Raw genomic sequence first — 21,196 nt, 5'->3', positions numbered from 1 at the left:
AAATGATTTCATAAACAATGGGTTAGTGGGTGCATAATAATCAACCTTATTTATTATCCTTATGGCTCGTTTTTGTAAAATAATGATTTCATTGACAGTTGTTTTATATGTCAATCCCCAGACTTCCACACAATATGATATGTAGGGACTAGGGAAGTATAAGTGAACAGTAAATAATATGTAGGGCCTTATAGTTTAACATGCTTCTTGATTTGTACAAAATTGCTATCATCTTAGAGATCTTTCCTTTGATATAATAAACATGTGGTTTCCATGTTAATTTATGGTCAATGACCACTCCTAGAAATGTTATCTCGGTCACTCGTTCAGCATCACTTATTTTTAATTGAATGTCCTTACCTATTTCCTTTTCGATTTCCAAAGACCATGAATCAGTTTTTTATTTTTCTATTGAGTGACAATCTATTAACATCAAACCAGGTTTTGAGGATTTCTAAATCTCTTTCAATAGAAGTCAAGAGTTGCTGTAGATTATTACCCGAACAGTAGGCTACATGTTTGTATCAGTTGGATTCGTAGAACGTAATAAATTACATTGCTTGACCGTGTGGCTATTTGTCTCTGTTTTGTTATTGTTGTTGTTACCGACCACGAGAATGAGTAAGATCTTTAATAAAAGTCTCAACAACGTTTATAGGTTACGTGTAGCTATTTGTTTTGTCTTTGAATGAGTTGTCGTCTTTATAGTTCGCGTCCTAAGTGAAGCGCGCTCTCGCCCACTCGAATTGTGCCTGATTCGCGTGAAGCGAATGGCGACTCTCGCACATGCGAATTGTACCCGTTCGCAGACAAGACTCAGCTCGTTTGAACGGCGTCTGTACCTCGAACGGGCGAGGAGGAGTTTGCGTTACAAAAAACGGGGAGAATGAAGAAAACTTGACAACAATGATACTGTGCTTCCCTTCGGGCAAGCACACTATTAAATAGATGTATTCATTTATTTCTGTCTAAATGCATGGATGCGGACATTTATTTATTCATTCATTCATTTGTTATTATGGCAGGTTTGGTCCTCCATAAAAGGGGGGAAACCAGACGTTGTAAAGGTCTGGAAGAACAGCAATGGGATTCATAAAATGTGATTTTACTGGGTCCACTTGGAACAATTATACTATTTATTGACTGACCTTCAGCGCAAATATCAGAATGTCAATGAGTGTTGAGAGAACTAACCAATGACGAGTCTTCTGTCAGTGAACATGTTCCTGATTGGGTACACTGCCGGCGTGAAGGCATAATATGCTGCTTGTTCTGTCACTGAGCACCGCATGGTAAACTTGGACATCCACAGGTTAGTGATAATAAATGTTAAAAGGTACTTTTCACACATATGTTTCTGTTTTTGTGTTGCTCATGTTAGCTCACGAAAGTAATTCATCAATAGAAAATGGTCGAACATGGGGACTGCACAGCTGTTACAGGTTACAACATGCAGCATGGAGAAGTTGAAACTTTTCGGCTGTTTTAAGGGAAGTGATTAGTAAGAATTGGTGCCAAAGTTGGTGCTGTAATAAGCCATATACAGTTTGTGTAGAGTTGCCTGGTACATAAATGCATGCTACCGGTCAGATCGTCTTGTTCTGCGCATTTTACTCTTAACACCGGTGGTCAATAACGGTCAATGATGTGGTGTTAATAGTATTAAGAGTTGGTGTCCATAAGTTAACAGTTACAGCGTGCCTTCTTGTTCTCCTTTGGCGACAGAAGCTATTTGCTAGCGAGTCAAAGCTAAAGTAGAAATTTTGTGAATTCTGAGAAACCATTGTTTAGAAACACTGCCAAGCAGCTTATTGTCTCGCACGACGTGAATGTGATCTTAATTTGACCACTTCCTAGTCGTTTTTACAGAAGTTGACTAACAGTCAGCCTTCTGTGTGTTTTCATATTTATGGTGGGTGTCCCACAACGAATGATTGTTCGACTCCTTAGATGTGAAGCCCACTCAGCCCATTCCGTGAACATTTTCGCTATGGTTGTTTACCTGGGATACACTTATTTTCATACCTACTCATGAAGGAGCTTTCACTTCAGTTGTAAGAAAACTGTTATCAGTTTGTCTTCTGAACTTCCATGCACCTCCGTATACTATACTTACGACACCATGTCTCGTCACCGATGCAAACATCATTGTGATAACGATTTTTATTAGCGTTCATTCTGTGATCTGAAAGAATAAAGATAGACAAAACTGTTAATTGAAGCAGCACACCGTGTAGGCTACAGCTTCTGGTGTTATGGTTTATCTTGTCAAGGTGACAGAGTTAGAAGCCTTTGAGAATAAGCCGACCTAAGTGATGACTCAAGGTAAAATGAGCTGACTTGATATGAGCGTTCAATAGTGTCAGGCGAAATAACCAGCAGTTTTTGTGCCATAACAATCACTTGTCAGGTCTCTCTTTCTCTTGCAACTAACACGTTTGTCAGTTCCTACATGATATAGCTGCTTGGCCTGAGAGATGGGAAGCCAAGACTAAAATTGGGATTTTGTGAAACACTTGCACTAAAAATGTCTTACGAAGGTTACATCTTGGTTAACTTCTATTGCAAAAGTGAAACAGCGAACTTGTGCAAGGACCTACAATCACATGCATTATTACTGCTCAGGAAAAAAAGTGACCAAAGTCTGTCTTTGTCCTTGCTCCTTGCTCCCCAGACACTTGTTGCTCAAGTTATCTTCATTACTTAACTTTGTATTCCCTCTGACGGGGGTGAAGACATGTTGTCCAATTTGCACAACTCCTGGTACCAGTTCCCTTGGAGTTTGTTAACATGTCCAAAGGTGAACTGGACCTTGTTTTATGATCTTGTTTCATAGTTCAAGATTTTGATGTCAGATCTGGGTGAAGGGTTAAGGTGGGACAGTGCTGTCATTGATTTCCCAATTGGTATCACAATCTCTAAATGCTCATACCCTCAATGAATCACATGCTAAAGAAAGTTAATGAATGATTGTCAGACTAATGGGTAATTAACAGATTTTAGAAAATGTCCCCAACTGACCATCTTTGATTTGCCTAATGCTTAATGTCAAAACCTCCAAACTGGAAGTGAGCTCATATCTCTGCCAATCTTTGGTCAATTGCCATGAAATTCGCTGACCGCTGAACTGTGAGTGCAAACGGCCACGCCCTTGACACAGTGACATCAAGTTTCCATAGCAACTATGGCCTGCTGGGCTGCTTGGCTCCATCACTGCATGCAGCTATATTTAGCATTTCTGTTTGTAGTAAAACATGGTGTGTTTGCTACCTTAATACATATAGTTTAATTCAAGGTACCAACTTCATATTTTGTGCATTTAATAATTAAAATATGCTCTTTCCAATGAATAGTGTAGAACAATCCCTGAACACTCCAAACATCTAGCATGAATATTTCAAAAGTAGGTGCTTATGGATCTTTTGTAATTTTTCAGCGAAATTTGGGCCTTCGCCTCTTTTCTAAAGTCTCCGTATGACAGATACTAAAGAAGATACAGGGATAACATTTGGGACACTAGTTGTTGAGTGATATTGTTGAGTGTTGACGAGTGAAGCAAATCTAAGATTCAGTCAGTAGGCTTCTGTTGATTTCTGCTTTTTCATATAGCCTTGTTTGGCATAGCTCAACCTCTGCCTTATGGTTGTAATATATTACATGCAAAGTTTTTTAAACGGTAGTTGGCACATATAAGGGTATTAGAGAGTATAAGACTATGTATGCTGCAACCTACACTTGCCACATCCCATAGTAAATGTAATCTATTTATCTATCATCTATACATTTGCTGGTACCAGCCAAGCTGATAAGAGCCTGTGTTTAATGTACAACTAATGTTGTATACAAAATGACCTTCAAAGCACCTCTTGACTGCGGTCTCATTCAGTGAAGTTTATGTGTGCTTTTTAGTGTTAACGTTATGCAATCTTGACTGCTGCTGGAGGTGTAGAATTGCAGTGTAAACAGACCCACCAAATGAAAAGAAGCCAGGTATTCAGTGGTGAGTCAGGTCCCTTTCTCCCAAACACAGAGGGAGCGAGACAGGAAGGAAGGCCAATGCTCCTGGCTTTGACTGCTGTTTTAATGCCAGACTGAGACAGTGTTGTCTTGTCTGAAAGACAGCTGTCTGCGTCATGCTTTTACCCATTAGACACAGATTGCACAGGGTGCACAGACCAGGCCTGTGTTGAACAGGGGTGTTGGACTGTCAGCTGGTCCCCCCTCATCCTCTCCCACCCCCCAACATGTGCATGCACACACACACACACACACACACACACACACACACACACTCACACACACACGTTGTGCCCCCACCCCCTCCCCCTATACACATGCACATGCCCCACATGACTTGTGCTAAGTGTCAGCCAGCTGTAGCTTTCACCCCCTATACACAACCTCCCCCCCCCCTGTCCCCGTCCCCCCCCCCCCCCCCCCCCCCCCCCCCCACCCACACACACACACACACACATACATACATACACTCTTTCCCCCCTGCGTCACCATGCTTTCCTGTGGCATGTCACCTGGTTTTAAATAGCCTCCTGCCCATGCTGCCTATTAGGCTGTTGCTCTGTGGGGTGATTTTGCCACCCTACCAAAAGTTCTCCCCACCCCGCCCTTGCCCTTGTTTCCCAACCCCCCTCCCCCCTCCTCCAGTAGACCATGTTTAGATGGCATTGGGGTGACCGGGTTACCTTTGGCCTGGAAGCCACTCAGGACATGAGGGACTGTGTTGAGAGTGAAAACGTGATGGGATTCACTGAATGACCGCTACCCCATCTTGACACAAGGTGACTTGAGCGAAGAAACCTGATCTAATCAGTGCTCAATCATTTTACCTTGGGCAATACTGTTTTAATGCTATCAGTCTACTCCTTTGAGCACACACACACACACACACACACCCACACAGACACAATGTGATAAGTCTTGGTCAATGCTTTGGATGGTGAAACAAAAACATCTACTAAATCTTCAGGGACAGCCTTTATCACACATCCTCTCTTGTTTCAGCGCTGTCATTGGTCAACTAGACCTCTTTTGTCCAATCAGAGTTGCAGAGGGGCTGGACAGGGTCTGACCTTTGAGTAGCCCGCCACCCCAGGAGGTGCACATAAACCTGATATAGTGTCCCATCAACTACTAGAACCTGACTGCTCACTCTAGGAGCTCAGTTGTTGACTGATAACAGCGGCTCAGCAGACCTGTAAGAAGAAAGAGGGTTCACTTTTTGCCTTCCCTTTTGGTTAAGGTGAGGTGCCTGTGTGTCCTGGTCTGTGGATGTGTGTGTGTGTGTGTGTATGTGTGTGTGTGTGTGTGTGTGTGTGTGTGTGTGTGTGTACGCACATGTGCAGTGTATGATCAGCGAGAATGATTATGAGATTGTTCTGTGCCAGAGCAGAGGTGTGGTGTGGTGTGGTGTGGTGTGGTGCGGTGTGATGCGGTGCTAGAGGAACTGTTGTGATTGCCGTTTCTACGGCACGTGTGGTTTCTGTTCTGTTGCTTCTCCTGTTTCTGCACAGCACTGTGGTGCTCTCTGTCAGCCTGCACATGCCAGGAGTGTGAATGTAAACTCGGGGGCAGATTAGTATGTATGTATGTATGTATGTATGTATGTATGTATGTATGTATGTATACGTATGTATGTAAAAACATTCAGTACTGCTGATGCTGAATCAGGAAAGGTAAATGGAGAGAAACCTTTTCTTTAAAAATTTATGTCTTTTTTTTTTTTTTTGCATGTCCATGTATTGTTAAATTCGACAATGTCCCCTGTTGCTCTAGATCAGGCACTTTGTAGATGATTCAAACTAACTCTCCATATTGGCACAGATCGTTGTTTCTGTGCATTTAGAATATAATAGAGTCGATTATAGTAGTGATTGATGTAGTGAGAGTAAGAGTGATTTGATTTTTCATTTCAACATCATTTGAAATGCAGGAAGATATGACACATGAATGGATGAGCAGTGAGCTGTAGTGGATGGTGTAACTCTGTAAATTGGAAGTGCAGTCACAGATTTAGGGGAAATGTCAGTGGGGCAATGTCACCCTTGTTCTCGCTGTCTTGTAACAGTGCTGATGTTACTGTGAGTCAAAGACCTTTGCCCCAGTCAGGAGAGACTTGCAGCTGACTAAGCAAGCCCATCAAATATTAAGGGCCATGTACTGTAGTGTCATTTTCTTTTTTGGGGAGGGTGTCAGTGATATGATTCCCTATACAGAGACTTCAGTTCCTCTTATTTAAAAGGCAGTTATATTCCATTCAGAATGCCAGAATTCTATTTGGGCTATTTTGGCTTTGACAACATTCTGATGTCACAATGAGCTATCCGATGCACTTTCATCTTTATTTGTCATTACTGAGCAACTTCACTCATTTAAACTATAGTGTGTGTGCGGTAACAGGCTATATGCAGTGTTGCCATTCAATACTTTGGGTACGTTTTGAATGTTTAATTTTTTAGGGAGTTCCAATGTGCAAATAGGAGTATGTGATGCTTCAGGTCTACTGTTACTTATTTGAGAAATTCTGTATAATTGCATCAAAGAGAGGATACAAGTTAAGCACAGGAGAAGAGACTGACTGGTATTGTGGTAGAACCTTTGAAATCACAGGACAGGAATGTCTTGGAACAGATTTGAATCATAAAATAAGATTTCAGGTTTATTCCTAAATTTGGTTATTGGAGGAAAAGGTCTACTGTTGAAATGAAGAATAGGTCAAAAGTGCAGCATGGTCTTTTTCCTTCAGCTGTTTCAAATGAGCTTAGATTGCATGTGAGGATGGATTCTGCCTCTTTAGCCATCTTCATAGTGACATCACGATTTTGGGATTTGGAATGTAATTAACTTGTTAAATGTGCCGAAGAATGACCACCTGAATCTCATTTCTGCAGCTGTTTCTGTTTAGGAAAACCTTTGGGAGTGTTCATTGTAGGAGCTACAATTCAAAAAGGATAAAAAAAACTTTTAATAAGCCCAATCTTAAATTCACTAAATCCCAACAGGTTTCCTTCCAGCTTGACCACTGTAGACACGCTGTAAGAAGTTAGCATGTTGTTGAGACAGTTTGGGTTTCGCATCAACTATGGTGACCATAGTTTGAGAAAAAGAGTTTGAGAAAAAGAGGACACTTCGTTGCGGGGGGAGGGGGCGTGGTAGTGTTTAGCATACAGATGACCCCGCCCCATCCCCCCGCGACGAGGTTTTGCCATCTTTTCCACATGCAATGTCATGTGCTGTTGTAAATAGTGCAACTAGTCATGTGCTGTTGTAACCAATGCAACTAGTCACTAGTTGCATTGTGTACAACAGCACATGCCATCTGTATGTGGAAAAGATACTAGTAACTAGTGGAAGCTGCAAGGTGCTCAGTGTTGTTGGTCACCCTACATCAACAAGCTGTTGAAGAGCACAATACAGATCACGTGACTTCCATTACTGCAGTTAGCTGTGGCCCCGGGGCTTTTAGGCACTCTGACAGAGTGAGGTTTATTAAAAATGCAGACTACAATTGCTTGGCTTGGTGACTGATGAGTGTGTGTGTGTGTGTGTGTGTTTGTGTTTGTGTGTGTGTGTGTTTGTGTGTGGGTGTGGGTGTGGCGCACGCGCATGTTCTTCTGCAGACACAGACGCTGAGCGGCAGACAACATGCAGATGCCAGAGTTCCTGAAGCACTTCCGGGTGCCTGAGATGGCTGAGGTGCGGGAGTATCTGCAGACTCTGTCCCCCAACACGGTCATGGGCATGAGCGCCTTCGCTGCTCTCTCCACGTTCTGGTACACCACGCGGCCCAAAGCTCTGGAGCCGCCCTGTGATCTCTGGCAGCAGTCTGTGGAACTGGAGGTGAGCGTCCCTCTACGAGAGGAGCCCTGTCGTCCTTCACGGCTCTTGAATATTCAAAAGAGCCGTGTAAAAAACAATGACGTTCTTCAGTGGTGTTAAGCAACATCACTGTGTTGACAGGACAAGATCTTGTATGTTAGCCAGTGGGCTTTGGTATTTGTTTCAGACGTATAAATTACCAGTTAAAAATAATAATAATAAAGTCAGTCAAAATGTCTCCTCATAAATCCAGCTCTGCCAGTGTTTTTGTTCCTCATTAGAATGGTGTACCACAAGAACCAATATGTCTGCTGCCTCTTGGCTCACACAGACTCACAAGCTCCTTCTCTGGGCCCTCTGGTTTGGGAGTTCATGTTCCTGTCATTCCCTTTGTCCTGTTCTGATGTTGTTGCGTGTGCCAGGGTGGCGAGTATGCCCGGCGCTCAGTGCTGGTGGAGGGTGGCAAGCTGCTGACGTACTACTATGAAGACGGCAAGACCCTGTACGAGTTCCTCCTGAGGGGGGTGGGCGTGTCCAGTGAGTATCCAGTAACCAAGAGACACTACCAGCCTTTAGTGATGAGACAAACTGTGTGTGTGTGTGTGTGTGTGTGTGTGTGTGTGTGTGTGTGTGTGTGACAGAGAGATGTAATCAAAAACAGATCTTGTCACACTGTACAGTGACCTTAGTGTCTCTCTGTGTTCTATAAGCACATGATACCCACATGAGACTTTAATATCAACAAAGATAGGTGCACACCACGTGAAGCCCAAGTATTGCTCATGCAGTCTGGAATCACAGACCTTTGGAATAACCAAACATTTCCTTTTTTTTTTCTCCAGACAACGGGCCCTGTCTGGGAGCAAGGAAACCCAAGCAGCCCTATGAGTGGTGGTCATACAAAGAGGTACGGCCATAAGCAAACACGCTAAAGTAGCCAAGCTCATTTTCCAACACTTGAGGTAGACCATTAAAGTAAGACCTCCAGTACCATATTGATGAACTTTTTAGAAGTCTTATCTGTGTGTCTTAGCGGTCTTGTTATGTAGAAGAGGTCTGTGTGCTCTGTATTCGGCTATCAGGTTTTCTTAGCAATCTGTACTGTATGTTTTGTTATGTAGAAGAGGTCTGTGCGCTCTATACTCTGCGTTCAGGTTTTTCTTTGCATTCTGTACTGTATGTCTCTTGTTATGTAGAGGAGGTAGAAGGCAGAGTTAGAGGCTCAGAGCCCCTCTCAGGACTGTGTGTTTCCTAATGTGTGTGCTGGTTCACTGGTCAGGTTGTGGAGATGGCAGAGTGCCTGGGCTCAGCGCTGCTCCACAGGGGTCACTCCAAGGCCAGCAACCCGTACATCGGCATCTTCTCCCAGAACCGGCCAGAGGTGAGCACCCCTGTCCTTTAGCCACTGCTACATTTAGATCCACTGCTCTCTGTCCGGGTTAAGGCACCCCCTTCTAACTCATGGGTTTATAGTCTCTGGAGAGAAAGCACCACATTTATGCTACATGAATGTCTCCGGCTCACGTATCCAGCTTCTGACAGCTGCTGGAAGTAGCAGTTTTCCGGTGTTTGTTAGGGCAGTGGGAAGTGATGTTTATTTGATGACCCCATATGACCCTGTGTGTCTCCACAGTGGACCATGTCTGAGCTGGCCTGCTACACGTACTCTCTGGTGTCTGTGCCCCTCTACGATACCCTGGGTGCTGAAGCTATCGAGTACATCATTGACAAAGGTGAGTGACTGACTGACTGGCAGAACTGAATACTTTAAGAAGGCTTGTATTTTGCAACTTACACACTTTTTGGCTAGTTAAGTTAAGTGCTCTTAATGTAGCACTTTTTTTTCTGCAAACCAAAGAGTTGAGAGAAAATGGATGCAAAAGTATAAAAAGCAAGTTAATGATTTCTTTGACGGAAGTCTAGGAACAGACCTTTAGCAAAACACTAACTAAAATGACATTCCCTGTGCTGGGTGTAACGATGGTCACCCTCATAAATAATTAAGCTGTTGCCATTAACAGTGAGGTCCGCATCAGTTGGGAAAAGCTCCTCAGAAATGGCGTGATCTCTTTGCACCATCTTTAAAGTGCACCACAGAAGGCAAAGTTGAGTGGATTCAGAGGCCATAATATGGATAGCGCAGAATGTCATTGGGATTCCCCTGTGAACCCTTTTCTCGTAAAGGTTGTCTCCGTGCCTCTTTTGGGCAATAATATATAAGTGAGCAAGAATATGTGCGTGACGGTGCTGAATTGACCATTAAATCCTCTCTATATGCTGTCAAACGCCGTACTGGCTGGCCATTTCCTATCAGTATACAATGCAACATCATATACAATTTCATTTAAACAGGACCCCACATATTGAGGCTCTAACAGTCCTTTCCACACATGTATTTATAACGCCTTTGCCTTTCAGCCTCCATCTCTACGGTGCTGTGCGACGTGCCTGCCAAGGCCACCCTGCTGCTGGACACCTTGGAGGGCCGGAAGCACAGCGTCACCACCGTCATAATGATGGAGGAGGTGGATGCCGAGCTGGTGGAGAGAGGCAAGAAAAACAACGTAGAGATCCTCCATCTCGAAGACATCCTGGTGAGTGTGTGTGTGTGTGTGTGTGGGTGTGTGTGTGTCCATTTGTGTGATTTACTGAAAATTCTTCAACATCTACATACAGTACACTTTTATTGATGATTATGATATGACTGACCTTTCTGATGACATGTCCTCTCTCCACCCTCTTCTCCCGTCTGCCTTCCACACACACACCAACTAGGCTCTGGGCAAGATGAAGCACAAACCCCCAATGGTAAGTGTTGGTCTTCTTCTGTCTAATTGGATATTTTCATTGTCATGGATGAATCGATGCTGTTATTTAAGACTGACATTTGTTAACTGTGACTACAGCCCCCTTCTCCCGACGATTTGGCTGTTATTTGCTTTACTAGTGGAACAACAGGTAAGACCTGATGACTTCCTAAAACGTTTGTGTGTGTGTATGTGTGTGTTTAAGACCGTATTTGTGCCAGGCAGGGGATTTATTTTGATCTGTGCATGTCCCAGTGTGTATAGATACATTATTTTGAATTATTTTACCAGACTTGGCAACAGCTAAATGGTGTTTCTAATGTCTAAAGCGAGGTAATCAGGATAGTCCTCAAATTACATTCATGTGTTTTCTAGATGGAAGGAATTGTGGTGCTTTACCATGTTTTGCATGTCTGATTTGTAAATCTGCCTTTGAGTGAGCCCACACAGTGTGCCACTTCCCATTGGCTTAAAACCTGGTGCCATATCCATTGCTTCACTGCCATTGGTTGAAACTGAAATCCACTTCCTTGTTCTCTCTTGATGCCCTTCAGGAAATCCAAAGGGAGCCATGCTCACTCACAAAAACATTGTGGCGGACTGCTCTTCCTTCATGAGGATAATAGAGGTAAACAAGTCATAGTTTACTTGACTCAACTTGCTTGAATCACTGTGGGCACAAATTAGAAGGGGGTTTGACCACAAATTAGAAGGGAGTTTAAAAAAAGCTTTCAGGTGAAAGACCCGGTTACCTGTGTTTACCTTTCACCCTCAGTGGTTTGTTTAGTGTCAACACACCAATAAGATGCCATTGCATCTGAATGTGCCACATAGCCTTTTACCCACTTAACTTGTGTTGCACTGAGGAATTTCCAAGGCTGCCTTGCAAAATAGATCTTTCACCACAGTGGCTTTCACATAGATGAACAAATGATGAATTAAAAAAAAGGCGGTCAGCCAGTACAAACACAACTTAAAAATCTTAACTTCCTTGTGACATGCTCTGGGCTTAAAGGGCAAATGATTGTCAGACTACACAATGCTACAGGTACTTTTCAGTTACTGTAGTCAGTTTAAGTTCCTGGTTACATTTGGTTCCTCCTTGTGGTCTCTCTATCTAAGGGTGCCTACTTCTGTCTCCCTTGACATGGAGTGTCTCTCCTCTGAAAGTCTGAGGACTCGTTCTCGGCCCTTATGGTTTCCCTCTGTCTCCTAAACGTAGGCTAGGAATATCACCCCAATTTAGTATCCGGGTAGTTTTAAATATCTTTAAGTTTATACAAATAATAATACAGTAATACATCATCATCATATATTAACATAAGAAAAAAATCAGGTGAATAAGAGACTATTGTCTGTGCGTCGCCCTGTCCTAATCTGTGTGTGTGTGTGTTTGTGTTTTTGCAGAAAAGCTGCCCCATGTCCAGCAGTGATGTTCACATTTCTTACCTTCCTCTGGCTCATATGTTTGAAAGAGTCGTACAGGTATGTGGCCGCAGATTCTTTCAGCTCCTCACTCTTGTCTTTCACTAATGTTTGGGCTTTTCAGAAGAGCTCTCTTCTAATTGATTAATTGATTGATTGATTGATTGGTTGATTGTGTCCAGGGGGTGATGTTGGCCCACGGGGCCTGCATTGGCTTCTTCCAGGGGGACATCCGTCTCCTGATGGAAGACCTCGCCGCACTCAGGCCCACTGTCTTCCCAACGGTTCCCCGACTGCTCAACCGCATGTACGATAAGGTGAGTCCATCAGCTGCCCCTGAGGGGAAGCTTCCCAACTGTACTTTTCTGACAGCCGTTTGAATGTGACAATGAAATTACATAAATGACATATATAATAACATATAACACACATATGAATACATACGCCAATAGCTACTCTCATTATTATATTAAATACAAGTTATTTTATATTTAAAATGTGTTTTTATAACATTTTAAAAGGTTGTGCTCACCTTGCTTTTTTTTTAGAAATGAGAACATCATTGTAACTCCGACATCAAATTTTGACCCCTGTAAATATGGAGTTTAAATATTAAGTTGCATTTACTTTCAGAACCTGAATTTACCCGTTGTGGATGGCCCCAACTAGTTTTCCAAAAGATTTGTGGTTGTTTAGTCTTTTCTTGAGTATTTGATTAACATGGATGGAACATGGATGAAACTGAAGTAGACCGTTGCTCCACCTTTACTTTTCGTTAGATGGGCCCAGAAGGCTAGCTTATTTGGAACGACGATCATGACTATTTTATTTGATTTCATTTTGAGTACAACAGAATGTTATGAATTAATTTAAAACCATTAATCCAATAATCCTACAAGATGAGTAAAGGAGAGCACAAACACAATACAGCAAAGTTTAAACAAACACAGAGAGGTCAAAGAAAAGGTGAGCTCTACGAAGGCTGAAAGGATGATTAAGTGAGCTAGGCTTAATACGTTTGATGAGAGCCGTAGCGTCACTAACACAAGATGCTCCTGTGCTGCAGATCCAGGGGCAGGCCAGCAGCAGCCCGGTGAAGAAGTGGCTTCTGGGATACGCCTCCAGGAGGAAGGAGGCAGAGATGAACAGCGGCATCATGAGGAATAATAGCCTGTGGGACAAAATCATCTTCAAGAAAGTGCAGGTACGTCCTGCTCCCAAACACCTCACAGGAGCATGCTTTCTTACCACAGGTTCTGCAGGGAAACTGCTTTTGGTTTCGGTAGTGTACATTTGAACTTCCTGCTGGGTCACCTGCGTCTGGTGCCTGAGTCACCTAAGGCAGTGCCACACCACAACCCATCGTTCCATTGAGGTTTTTAGGGTTATTTTTTCTTTAGCTTTTGTTCTGCTCTTTGCTTTTGTTCTTCACTGGCATCACTGCGTCTATTTATTCAAACACTAAACCCGAAAATCCAGTTCAGTGGCTCTGAAAGATGGGTGCCATGCATGCACAATCCATCCCCGCAGCCGTTCAGCTGGGTTTCATCTGCTCCATCCATCCCCCACCCACTCCTCCTCGTCACACCACATGGGTCAGAGTCTAGAGTCCAAACTGATGGACTCTGGACACTGGTTGAAGGACTTCCGGATGGACTCCTGCCCCTCTCTCACCACCACACGCTTCATCAGTCCATCCCAGTCAAAGTCTCTCAGGTCTCGCTCTCCTGCTCTGAGCTCTCTCTCTCTTTCTTTGTTTCTCTCTCTCTCTCTATCTCTCTCTCCTGCTCTTTGCTCTCTCTCTCTCTCTCTCTCTCTCTTTCTCTCTCCTGATCTGTGCTCTCTCTTTCTCCTGCTCTGTGCCCTCTCTCTCTGTCTCTCTCTCTTAAACGCATGGCTGCCTGTTTTCGGTGTCATGTGACCCAATGTATAACATTTGTTTCTATGACAGCGTTCCTAAACAAATCTTGTTAACGACTGTTTTCTCCATTGTAGAAGACCTTGTGAAATATGAGGCCATGGATGCAGTGTTGTGGAGAGCATTGTGATACCAGCAGACCAGTGAATTATTGACTAAATGTTGAGGGCTGTAATAAGCTCTGAAGTGTGTTTAAAGCCTGAGAGGACGATGGTGTCATTTGCATGGGCAGTTTATGTTTCACTACCAAACAAACCTGCTGTGTCTCTCACTTCTGTTCCTGTTCCTGCTGTGCGCTTACATTGTGTATTGCTCACACCTGTAGGATGGTTCATCCTCACAATACAGACATGGTGCTTAAGACCTAGTTTCTCACATGCCTTCTAGGGACTTGGGAAAGTCAGAACTTGGACAGTATCTCAACAGTGACAGTCCAGAGACTGCTACATGGATGTTTGTGAATCCAGGCCCTGAGGCACAAGGGGAATGTAATGAGAAAAAGAAGTCAGACAATTCTTATGTTTCAGTGAGCACTGCTTTGGTTGGTTTGGTTCCTGTCTTTGCCCATCTTTCCCTCCTTTGAGCATCTGTGCTTTGCTGCCCCCTGCAGGCCAACTTGGGTGGTCGTGTGAGGTTAATGCTCACTGGAGCCGCTCCAGTGTCTGGCACTGTGCTCACATTCCTGCGAGGTGCAATTGGATGCCAGGTGAGAGAGCCTCTTGATCAAACAATATCCCTTTCTTTGACATACTTACAGATACATGCGAACATGCCCTTTATTTGATGTCCTATATGAAATATAGATCTCATGCATGACCACTACCAAGGTAGTTTCTCATAGCTGTTATCACTTGGCCTTTTAACTTTCTGGAATGTGATATCTTATCAGTGATAAGAGTTCTCCACTTGCGATAAAGTGCAGGGTGCACCCTTTCATGTTCAAAATGCGACACAAGGTTGTTCATACTCATCACATGTTCCTGCTAATGGGAATGCTAACTGGCATATTTAATCAAGCAGGTCTTCACTGGCCATACATACACTGTATGTTGACCCCTCTCCTTTGGTTCACAGTTTTATGAAGGCTATGGACAGACGGAGTGCACAGCAGGGTGCACTATAACACTCCCAGGGGACTGGGCATCAGGTACTAACATGCACACATTCTCACTTCCTCACACACATGCACACTCAAGGCCCTTATAGAGTACTCAAAACGGTCGTGTCGGATAGTCGGGCTGTGGGCGGGCGGCCGGATAGTACGTACTAGTTAGCATTTGTGTCCCTTTATAGTACTCCAACGGGTGCTGAAAACAATTCTCTTCCAGAACAGTAGGGGGAGTAACTGTTTAAGTGCCGAAAGACAAGCTACCCCATGACATTTTCGTGCGATGGAAATCGTTAGTTGGCTTTCCCTCTCCTCCACAACTTTTACTTACTTCCCTCTCACCAGCTGTCGCTACTGAAATGCAACAGGTGTCAGCAGACATACTCCTTTCTTGCTTTGTCTAATGTTAGATATACACCTGAAAGGGCAAACTTATCTCTTTCATGGTAGGTATTTTTTGTGGGAGAAATAGTTGCAATCTACAACAAAATGATATGCTTATCTTACACTATAGAAACTGTTAAAAAACGATTAAATTAAATGAATACGTTCTTATTTTCCTTGGTATTTTCGTCATATTCATGATTTCTGGGTAATTTTTGTAATATCTATTTGATCATGTGACGAGACGATACGATATAGGCACAACATCTGAACGACTGACAGTGTTGTACAAGTCCACACCTTTCATGAAATAGTTAAAAGTTCATACAAGTAAACATGAACTATAGTAATTATTTCCCCCAACGGCAGCGTGTCTCGAAGTGTGGTGGAAGCCCAACTTGTGGGTCGCAGAGACGTGACAGGTGGAGCACAAATGAGAAGAGATTCAGGAGATTTTCCCGTTGCAATGCCTTCCTTTATATACAGTAGCCTAACTAGAATATCGCACTAAACAACCACACTCAAACAAAAGGAATATTGTAGGCCTATTGTTAGAACAATAGTAGGGCAGAGCACACGGATAATCCATATTCATCATCTTGGCAAATTTAGATACTGCGGCTGGCGCGATTAAGCATTGAACATTCCATATTTGAAATATCTTTATAAGTAGGCTAGTGAAGTCAACCTGTTGATAGTATTCCCAACTCATTTGTCCTTCATTCTATCACCGTGTTTGAAAGGTATTGGTTAGGTAATAGCCGAGTGACAGCTGTTTTCTTTCTGATTTGACAGTAGCCTATAGGATATACTTGTGTGTTTTAAGCAAATAAAATGTGTAGCAATGTTTACGAAGGGGCAACTGCTATCGTGAATTATACAGTAAATACGTTGTGAAATGAAAGGAAAACACATCACAGCGAGTGCAGTGCATCACAGCGAGTGTGAGCGAGTGCATGTAGTATATGTTGATGCCGGAGTTAAATAAAGGCAGGCTATTCATAAAATACGTCAATGTGTCAGTAGTATGAACAGTTGAGACATTGACTCCGTGGGGCTCAGGTCGTTTGGACAAATATTTTAATTGCTGTCGCTCGTGCTGGTTCTCTGGCAGTAGGCTACTTGGGCCGGCTCATGTATTGTGATATACAGGGAATAGTTTTCAAGGAAAGGATCTGCACCTTTGACAGTGGCTGTTGTTCATATATATATATATATGGATATAAAGGTAATGAAACAGGAAACGCTAGGTCCAGAAATGTTAGTTTCCGGAGTTAATGTCGTATGGAAATTATTTCGTAGTGGGCCAATCACGGCCAAGGAGTATCCGTCGCCATGAGCGGACCGACAGAAATTTTTGCGGGGACACGGAGAGCTGTCCGACGGCTCTGGAGAGCACGGAGAGGGCGTTTCAGCTACCTGAGAAGGCGTTCCAGCTACCTGAAGGCGTTCCTATGTGCCCAAAAACGTGTCGTACGGAGTACCATAAAAAAAGCCTTCATACACACACACACACACACACACACACCTACAAGGGTGCACCAGCCATCGCTCGTCCATATGTGCAGGGCTGTGTCCCACCAAAACCTTAATATGCGGGGCCTGGACCTATATGCGTATGAGATTCACCTTGCACACACCTCCTCTCATGAGCTCGCCTCCCCCGCTACACTGAGGGTTCAGGGGTCATCTTTGCCCACAGGAACTCCACAGCACCCCACCCCTTCCCCATGGAAATAAAAGGCCCTAATAGACAACCAATGGGGCAGAAATAAATGTGCCCCTCTTGTTGTGAACATCATGTGGGGCCCAAGGCAACTTAATGGTTGACCTACAATATTAATATAAGTCTGCACTATCACTAGTCATGGCATGTACCATCCATCAACAACATGCGTGCAACAGAGTCCCTTAACTCAATCAAACAATTGCAAGTTCAAGACCGAGGCCACGGTGATATCCCATTATACTGTAGTTTAAGAGAACACACTACGCGGCTGCAGTACATAAGCTAAAGTTAGCTCACACGCTCTCAGCCACTGGTGCTGCTAGCTAGCTTTGTGGTTCTGACACACCAACCACCTCAGAGATTAGTGTGCACGTTAACGTGTGATGGCTGTGCACTGTGCCTGTTAATGTCTTACTCTGTTCTTTTGTTGATTTGTGTTTCTTCACAGGCCATGTTGGAGCTCCCCTTCCATGCAACGACATAAAGCTGGTGGATGTGACCGAGATGAATTACCTAGCCGCCAACGGAGAGGGAGAGGTGTGTTTGTGTGTGCGTGTGTATCTGTGTGTGTGTGAGTGTGTGTGTGCGCGTGTACGTGTGTGGACATGTGTGGTTCACTGCCTCTTTATGTTAAGTTTTGCTAAAGTATCCTCTTCCATGGCCCCACAGGTGTGTGTGAGAGGACCAAACGTGTTCCAAGGCTACCTGATGGAGCCAGAGAAAACCAAGGAGGCCCTTGATGATGACGGCTGGCTCCACACTGGGGACATCGGCAAATGGTTACCGGTGCGTGAGCTGACAGTGAATACTGAACACTGACGGGTCATCCTCTCAGTCCACCCAGAGTTTACTTTTACTTTTACTGACTCTGTGAAGCTTTCATTTCTGCTGAGGGGGAAAGGAATGACAATGCCACATAAAGACCTTTGGTTGCTGTGGAAATGATGTGTATTTTGATGCACTCTACAGCTTATTATGAAACTGAAAGTCATTTTTGTGTGTGTGTGTGTGTGTGTGTGTGTGCGGTCGTGCAGAATGGAGCGTTGAAGATTGTGGACCGGAAGAAGCACATTTTCAAGCTGGCCCAGGGAGAGTACATCGCCCCAGAGAAGATTGAGAATGTCTACATCCGGAGCGATGTGGTGGCCCAGATCTATGTTCACGGGGACAGTCTAGAGGTGCGAACCACAACAGCCTCACACCATCCCTGTACACATCTCACGGCCATTTATTTCACCTGGAGCAGTATATACATTTATACATACATTAAACAAATATACATTTCATGTTTTGCTTCTCAGTAAGAGCCAATGGTCATGGTAGTGTCGAATAGGGTATTATCTAGCATTTTATTTTAAAATTTGGCATAAAAATGGATATTATAGCTGATCTCAGTTGCATCCTGCTTTTTTGAAATGCATCTCAATCTTACAAGCATTTAGGATTAGGAAGGCATCAATCATGTATATGAAGTGATGTCAACCCTATATATGAAACTCCAACAGGCCTGTCTCGTGGCCATCATCGTGCCAGACGCCGAAACCTTACCCAAATGGGCGAAGAAAAGAGGGCAGGAGGGATCCTATGATGAGCTCTGCCAAAACAAGGTCTGCAGTCATAGTCATTGCTTGTTGAACACCAGCGCTGATTGACCCTGGTGCATTTGAATTTACATTGTTGAAGGAGGAATGGCAGCTGCTGAAATTCTGATCATCTTTGCTTGCGTGCTCTTTTACCATGTAGGATGTAAAGAAAGCCATTTTGGAGGATCTCATAAAACTAGGCAAAGATGGAGGTCTGAAGTCTTTTGAGCAGGTGTGTATTCACAATGATACAAGTCCAGGATTTTAGGCATTTTTCAATAAAACAATGATTACATGTGGAGATAAAGCTGTGCTTTGCTAATGTTAATTGCTCTACTATTATTCTCCTGACATTGCTGATTCATTTACACTTAATGAAATATTGATTATGAGTGATGAATGTAATAACTCTATTATTAAATAACGCTTTGACCTGTTGTATAATCGCTGAGCTGTTAATGCTGAATGTTTGAATCATGTCTATGCCACGTTTTCATTGACACGTGCATTTGCTGGTCAGGTGAAAGACATTGCCCTGCACAACGAGATGTTCTCAGTGGAAAACGGCCTCCTCACTCCCACCTTCAAAGCCAAGCGGATGGACCTCAAGAACCACTTCAGAGATCAGATCGACAAGCTCTACTCCGGGATCAAGATGTAGACGTTGTTGAGGAACCAGAACCAAAAATAAAACAGGAACTTTTCCAAAGGGAGCCTCCTCAGGGAACGCTTGATCATACTGTCTGGGCTCTGGACAAGCAGTGACCGCAGGACTGTGTCTCATGAATGAATTAACCCAAACAAAGATCCAAAAGGAACAGGGACAAGTCAGATATTTATGAATTCTCTGCCCTGAAACCAAAGCCATATGTTTTTTTTTTTTTTTTAAACAAATGTATTTATTTTTTCATGTACCATGAAGGTGATAAACATATGAACATAAAGTGTAAGGCACATAGACATATGTTGGCAAAAAGGTGCTTTCAATTACAGGTAGATCACTAACATGAATGACAGATAAAAAAAAAACTACCTGTGTAATAACTGCAAAGATCTATATGAAAATTATATATTCCAGTGGTTTAACGAAAATACTCTCACTCAAAATAGCATTTAATGCGAAGGCTATTTTTGACAAATTGTATTGTCGGCCATTTTTGTTTATCTGTCATGTTTTTGGAAATTCCCAAGAAAATGAATTTGAATGTAAACATTCCTCAGTTCTTAACCAAAGCAGTGGTAGGCTTGATGGAAACAGCTCAAACATGCCCAGACCTGTGCAGTTTAGTAATAAAAAACCGAGGCCTGGAAATTTTAAGCCACCTATCTGATTTGGTGCCTACGACAGTCATAAGCGAAATACTCAGTGCCTTTTCATTGTTAAGATGACAACTGCAAACCAGATAATCGATCCATACAGATGTGTATTGGAGATGCATGGAAGGAGAATTAGCAACTAACGATACATATAATTTCTGCACATATACACATCCATGTATAGACATTTAAAATGCTGCATATAGCCTAGTTACCTCATCCCTGGTTACCGGTCTTTGATTCTGATGGACGGATATGCACCTTTTTCAGTACTGTTGTGTAATGATTGTATTGTTGAGGAGACCAGTAGAAGACCATTTGCCTGTTAAGAGTTGTGAAAAGAGAGAGAAAACATGTTTGTAAGATATGCTTGTGTTTTTTGAAATGCTGTCCAATGTTCAATGAAAAATGAATAAGGTTTTTTTATGGACTCGGTTTGAAATTCTGTCACTGTGAAGTTCAATGAGATGTCCTCTCTCTTTGGAGACATTTAAAACTAACTGAAATGGTTAGGCTAATTTTTGTGACATTTGTAACACTTTTATGAAGGGAATTTAGGTGGGAAATGACAAACACTTGATAATATAATTAATGTCAAATGATTAATATACAATAACTGATTTTAGGTCAGTTTTCTATTAGTTGTGGTTGAATAGTGTATTAAACGTATGCGCACAGTAAACAGTGCATTGAATTTTGAGATTGCCATTGCTAATAAACACCATTCAGATGATATACATATATCTTCTCCGAATACTCACTGCGTGTTGACATAAAGCTCATTACTTTTAATTTAGAGAATATGGAATGTCAAATAACCTTGTTGCTATGTTGTGTTTGTTGGCTCTAATCTAGACCTAGGATTACGAAATTCTTGCCAAAAGACAATTTTACACCGAAGGTTTACATCTGGTGAAGGATACGAAATAACCATAAAGCCATCCAGTCCGGTAGGTGGCACTAAGCCCCTTATGGAGGACTGTGTCGAGTTTGGTTTGTTTTCTATGGCATGGAGTAAACTATTTTATTGAGAAAAACAGCACATTCATTTCACAACAAGGACTCATTCGAATGTTATTTGAGGCCACACAG

The 21,196-nt window shown here is 42.9% G+C and overlaps 1 protein-coding gene across 2 annotated transcripts; it reads left to right on the top strand.

Moving 5' to 3' along the window:
- Window positions 1-1,183: 1,183 nt before the first annotated feature.
- On the top strand, window positions 1,184-20,534 carry LOC308366482 (long-chain-fatty-acid--CoA ligase 1-like). Of its 2 annotated transcripts, none has more exons than XM_080840198.1 (21): window positions 1,184-1,312; window positions 7,635-7,854; window positions 8,256-8,370; window positions 8,676-8,740; window positions 9,113-9,214; window positions 9,467-9,566; window positions 10,252-10,427; window positions 10,609-10,641; window positions 10,740-10,791; window positions 11,195-11,268; window positions 12,048-12,125; window positions 12,248-12,382; window positions 13,132-13,269; window positions 14,594-14,689; window positions 15,058-15,130; window positions 17,653-17,741; window positions 17,874-17,990; window positions 18,239-18,382; window positions 18,710-18,811; window positions 18,948-19,019; window positions 19,308-20,534. In XM_080840198.1, the coding sequence occupies exons 2-21, from the start codon at window positions 7,660-7,662 to the stop codon at window positions 19,446-19,448; spliced, it is 2,097 nt and encodes a 698-aa protein (XP_080696324.1). In that variant the 5' UTR covers window positions 1,184-1,312; window positions 7,635-7,659; the 3' UTR covers window positions 19,449-20,534. The 2 variants fall into 2 exon arrangements, with proteins under 2 accessions (XP_080696324.1, XP_080696323.1); XM_080840197.1 differs by lacking the exon at window positions 1,184-1,312 and adding an exon at window positions 5,131-5,257.
- Window positions 20,535-21,196: the final 662 nt, after the last annotated feature.

Source organism: Sprattus sprattus (assembly GCF_963457725.1).
Source record: "Sprattus sprattus genome assembly, chromosome: 6".
Classification (NCBI taxonomy): domain Eukaryota; kingdom Metazoa; phylum Chordata; class Actinopteri; order Clupeiformes; family Clupeidae; genus Sprattus; species Sprattus sprattus.
Note: the sequence above shows the minus strand (reverse complement) of the source record. Positions and strands in the feature narration are given on the sequence as shown.